The 4,710-nt window shown below is 35.1% G+C and overlaps 1 protein-coding gene across 1 annotated transcript; it reads left to right on the forward strand.

Moving 5' to 3' along the window:
- Positions 1-1,121: 1,121 nt before the first annotated feature.
- LOC114539513 (uncharacterized skeletal organic matrix protein 5-like) lies at positions 1,122-4,173 on the forward strand. The gene is made up of 4 exons (XM_028560154.1): positions 1,122-1,398; positions 2,108-2,153; positions 3,400-3,535; positions 3,637-4,173. The coding sequence occupies exons 1-4, from the start codon at positions 1,122-1,124 to the stop codon at positions 4,171-4,173; spliced, it is 996 nt and encodes a 331-aa protein (XP_028415955.1).
- The last annotated feature ends 537 nt before the right edge of the window (positions 4,174-4,710 follow it).

A 4,710-nucleotide genomic window follows, 5' to 3' on the forward strand; every position in this document is an offset into this window, starting at 1 on the left:
ACAAAATTAATGATGACCATGTTAAAAAGTGATCTTTTGGAGTATGCGTGCGACCCTTTTGTTTACTTTTTTTAGGTTTATTCACAGCCTGAAATTGATCCATCAAAATGAAACGGATCTTTATTCAAATGCTAACACGATAGTTCTTAATTAATAAATAATCTTAAGGACAATTTTATTGCAAACAAATGTCATGCTGACGTCTTTTATGGCATAATCTACTTACGAGAGTTGTTTGTTTCTAGTCAAAAACATTAGCAAAAGCAAAATGGATAGGATTATAATTTCCTTTGGCAATAAGAGAGACAATCATGTGCAAAAATTATCGAGACATCGTCATTAGACCTAGCTAGTATCTACCCCTCTAGAAAACTGAGTGAGGGCCATTAACCCGATAAAAATAAATAGTCCTATACGATTCGATCTTTCTCTGACCGATGTGATCGAATAAATACGCGTGCAAACACTGGATTTCAAATTTAGCTATGCATATATGCGTATAACCGAAAATGTGAATGGCATAAGCATTCGTTTCCATCATTTGCCAGCATGACATTCTTATGCCACTAATCGTATAATATACTCTTTAAAAAGTACTTAAGTAAAGTCTTAAGTCATACAGCTGAAGTATAGACTTAACACGCGAAATTAGATTTAGATGCATGTATACTATTATTACAATTGTTTTCTTCTCAAAAATTTAAGGGAACGATAGGCTTAGTGTTTAAAACTGTACAGAAAAATTTTCAGTAAATGTCTCGAAAACGTGCGAAATACGGCGTACCAAATATTAATCAGGCTAAATTTCACACGGTTAGGGACACGCTATTTTTTAGCCATGCCTTTAATTATGACGCAGTTTGCAGACAAGCATGATTCTGATTGGTCAATGTATACAGTTTGCCAAGTATAGGAACAGGTTAATTTATTTGCAAGCTGCGTCACAGCGCTTGCAGAGTTTCCATCAACACAATTACATCTGCTGCATACGCTGCACGCAATTCACTTTGACAGAACCTCACTAGTTGCTTGTGATAAGAGGTGACAATTTGATACAGCGATATTCGTCAGATTTGTATACAATGATAAAAATTATTTCGACGTTCATGTTTGTCTGGCAAATGACGCAAGCACGCAGCGAACCAGCAAATGAGCAACTTCAGCAAGCCATTTTCAGCAGATATGAGAAACGCTTCTTGGCGAATCATGTCATCGAACGAAAACAAGCAGATTCAGAGTTGGAATGCGGTTTGCATTGTGTTGGACATGAATCGTGTGCGTCTGTGAATTATAAAACGTCTGGAATTGGTAAAGGTCTGTGTGAGCTAAACAAAAGGAAGAGTCAAGAAACATCCGTTGTCGATGAGGAAACAAACCCTGAATTCAACCATCTTGTAAGTATGTCTCCAGTACCTTATCTTTGCTTAGATCGAGTGATAAGTTGAGGCAAAGTATGAAACGCGAGTATCATCGGGTAATTTGGGGAACAAAAGATTTTGCATGTATATGCAATGAAGTTACTCATACAAAGAGAAGACAACGAAATTCAGTATAAATATTACAAAAAATCACAAAAGTCACACTTTTTTAGGCGGCCGATATATTTCAATATTTATTTTATATATTGGTATGAAAGATTTTTAGTAACTAAATGAAATTAATACAAAGAAAAAATCGATGACAGTTAATCTGCTTGTAACCTCATTTAAACTGCAGTTTGAAACATGCACATCGTGAATGTGAGACTCATTTAATTTACAGTTCAATATTTGTCTTGTTGTTGATAGGCAGTGGATTCTTCCTTCTCAAACTCTCCGACAAAACAATCAACAAGTAAGGCTTTCCATTAGTTTAATATTACTATACACTACGTAAATGACGAAGAAAAAAAAGTAGAAGATAGCAGTAATAATTTAGTAGCCTATATATAGTAACACTGTTTCTTTAAAAGAGAAGTTAGTTTTATTTATTGATTTCATTCACGTGGATTATTTCTCGTTCGCCCAAAACTTCCATGCGTGTGCCTAATTTCTATAAGTGCATAGAAACACGGAAAGTGTTTCTTATTTCTTAAATGTTAATATTATATTTTTTTATTATTTCTTAGAGACCAGTAAGGCAGAGTCTTGTAAAGAAATATTAGAAAGGAACAGGTATAGATTTTTAACTCGCCTTGTGTTTAAAAGTCTTGATGAGGTTAAATGCGTTAGGCCTGTTTTCCACTGTAGCGTTTTTGGTAAGTATACATGTACTCTCACGTAAAAGCCTAAAACCTTCTTAATTGTTGTATAAATATTTTATACGCCAGCAAAAACACACCAAATCATCAAAAGAATCCAACCCCATGCGTCTATTCAATCCTTGGTTTTATGCACAAAAAGTATGATAGTAAATGATTTTAAAATTTTACATGCAGAAGATTTTAAATGCTTCCAAATTGTTGTTATTTCAAAAATGGATGAACAAATGCATACTGAAATATGTGGCACACTAAGTTCTTTCGATTTATTCGCCATTTTTTCAAGTATCACTTATAATTTATAAACTTTAGACTTTTACAAGCGTGTGCATATGAAAACGCGACAATGAAAAGCAGTCCTTCTTGTAAAATGACAGATCCACTCTAAATTCAGGTTATTATATAGATGTTCATTTCTTTAAAAGTTCATTGTTTCAACAGTCATTTGCATAACCAAAATATTAGCATATAGGGACTAAATCGTCAAGCTGGCTAAGATAATATAAATTATCAACAATTATTCTCCTGCCTATATTTATACATTGTTGAGTGTTTGCATGCAAAAACAGTGAGACTCATGAAATTACCTCAGTGTTCTTACAACTCTCTTAAACCTGCGGGTTTACGAACAAGGGAATTTATTGAAATTCTACTGTGTTATGGACTACTGTGTTGTGTTACTGACGCTTTGTCAGTTGAACCCGCATGATTTTATTGTAAGAAGACCTTCATTGTGATAGGAGTGATTTAAAATTTAGGAAACTGCTTGCATGCTTTCTATGCATTTGTGGATTTAGCACTATAGCGCTCAGGCATTAAAATGATGAGAATAGGATGATTTCTACAGCGTAACTTTTTTCTTGGACAGCTTGTATAATAATACGCCCGACAATTGTGAAAAATATGAGCTTACTTCAGCAATTAAATAATTTTCACATAATTCGCGAAAAATTGGCGTGTGCGTGTTTTATTGGAATGTTTTACCAATTCCAGGAGTGTAGGTTTGTCCAGCGCTTGAGAGAACGCTATAGAAATAATAGACATTATTATATAATGCGCTTAAACCACCCTGTTTGTTTATCAAAGATTGCGCGTGAATTGACTAAGTCGTACTCTTCCAAATCTTACTCTTATTCATATTTTATCACTCAACTATTTAGTTCACAAACCAATGGTGTTTACGAGATAAAAAATAATATCTCGCTCGAAGAATATCGTGTTTATTGTCACATGAATCCGATACCTGGGTGTGGAGGAGGAGGCTGGACCCTAGTGATGAAAATTGATGGGAATAAGGTGGTAATAACCTTTACAACAACCAGTCAAAAGTACATGCAGATAAGGCAAACATCAGTACCAATAAAAGGAAATAACTATTTCAATTATTTCAATTTTAGAACGATTTCAATTATAGCTCTTCATATTGGACCAACAAGGCAGTCTACAAAATACAAGATGGTCTCGAAGGCTTGACGGAAAAACAAACAAAGTTGGCTTCCTACTGGAACACACCGTTCCGCAAGATTTGCCTCGGAATGAAAGTCAATAATCAGACCAGATGGATAGCGCTGGACTACGCCGCAAGTTCGTTATACAACGTGATCGGAGAAGGTAGTTTCAAAAGCACAAGTGCTGGGAAGGAAGCCTGGAAATCTCTCATCACTGGTTCAGCTTTACAAGAAAATTGTAACAGAGAAGGATTTAATATCAAAGTGGCCTCAGAATCAGAAGATTTTGCAACCTATGTTCACGTCCGGATTGGTGTCGTGGCAAACAATGAAAATGACTGTGTTTCTTGTGATTCGTGCATTGGTTTTGGTACCTCAGCTGGGTGTCATAACGAAAGACGAATGACGACATGCGGTAATATGGGCATTTGCAATGAACTAAACAACAAAAACACACCGGCATTCGGATTCATTCTTGTACAGTAGCTTCAGAAGCGACCATTATTCTGCACAACATAGTGGAACCACAGTTTTGATTACACATTTCATTGTTTTGTTTAACATTCTTTAAAGGAACAGCTTTTGGACACCTCATTAGCTACATATTGCTATTTCAATGTATGTTTTAGTATATTTATTAATGATAAACTTTGTACATTAAATGCATGCATGGATATAAAACACATGGATATTTGCGACATAATTTGAATAAATTGCACAGACAATTTAACATCGTCAATTTGTTGTTATATTGTTTGCAATCACATGCAGAGTAGCTACAATCTGCGCTATTGAAATTTCGTGAAATTTCTGTATAATTATCTGCCAGGGAGTTAGCGTTAAGCAAGTGACATTTTTGAAAACACAGACGGCATGAGTAACCTCAAAAGACTGGGTCAAGGATTGTGATCGGTGAAAAACCAAAACTTTGCTTCCAGTCAACCTACGTGTTGTCAAAAACGTCACTTGCTTAAGTTCATTAATATCAACCTACGCCGTAGTTACTAACAAGCTCGCAAAATA

Source organism: Dendronephthya gigantea, unplaced genomic scaffold, assembly GCF_004324835.1.
Source record: "Dendronephthya gigantea isolate DGI-Jeju-01 unplaced genomic scaffold, DenGig_1.0 000003F, whole genome shotgun sequence".
In the NCBI taxonomy this organism is placed as follows: domain Eukaryota; kingdom Metazoa; phylum Cnidaria; class Anthozoa; order Malacalcyonacea; family Nephtheidae; genus Dendronephthya; species Dendronephthya gigantea.

Bases quoted from the DNA above. Each gene is read 5' to 3' on its own strand.
- LOC114539513 (XM_028560154.1), top strand. From the start codon at position 1,122: ATGACGCAAGCACGCAGCGAACCAGCAAATGAGCAACTTCAGCAAGCC. The intron at 2,154-3,399 runs GTATAGATTTTT...TCAACTATTTAG, and splicing joins GAAATATTAGAAAGGAACAG to TTCACAAACCAATGGTGTTT. The intron at 3,536-3,636 runs GTGGTAATAACC...TTTCAATTTTAG, and splicing joins TGAAAATTGATGGGAATAAG to AACGATTTCAATTATAGCTC.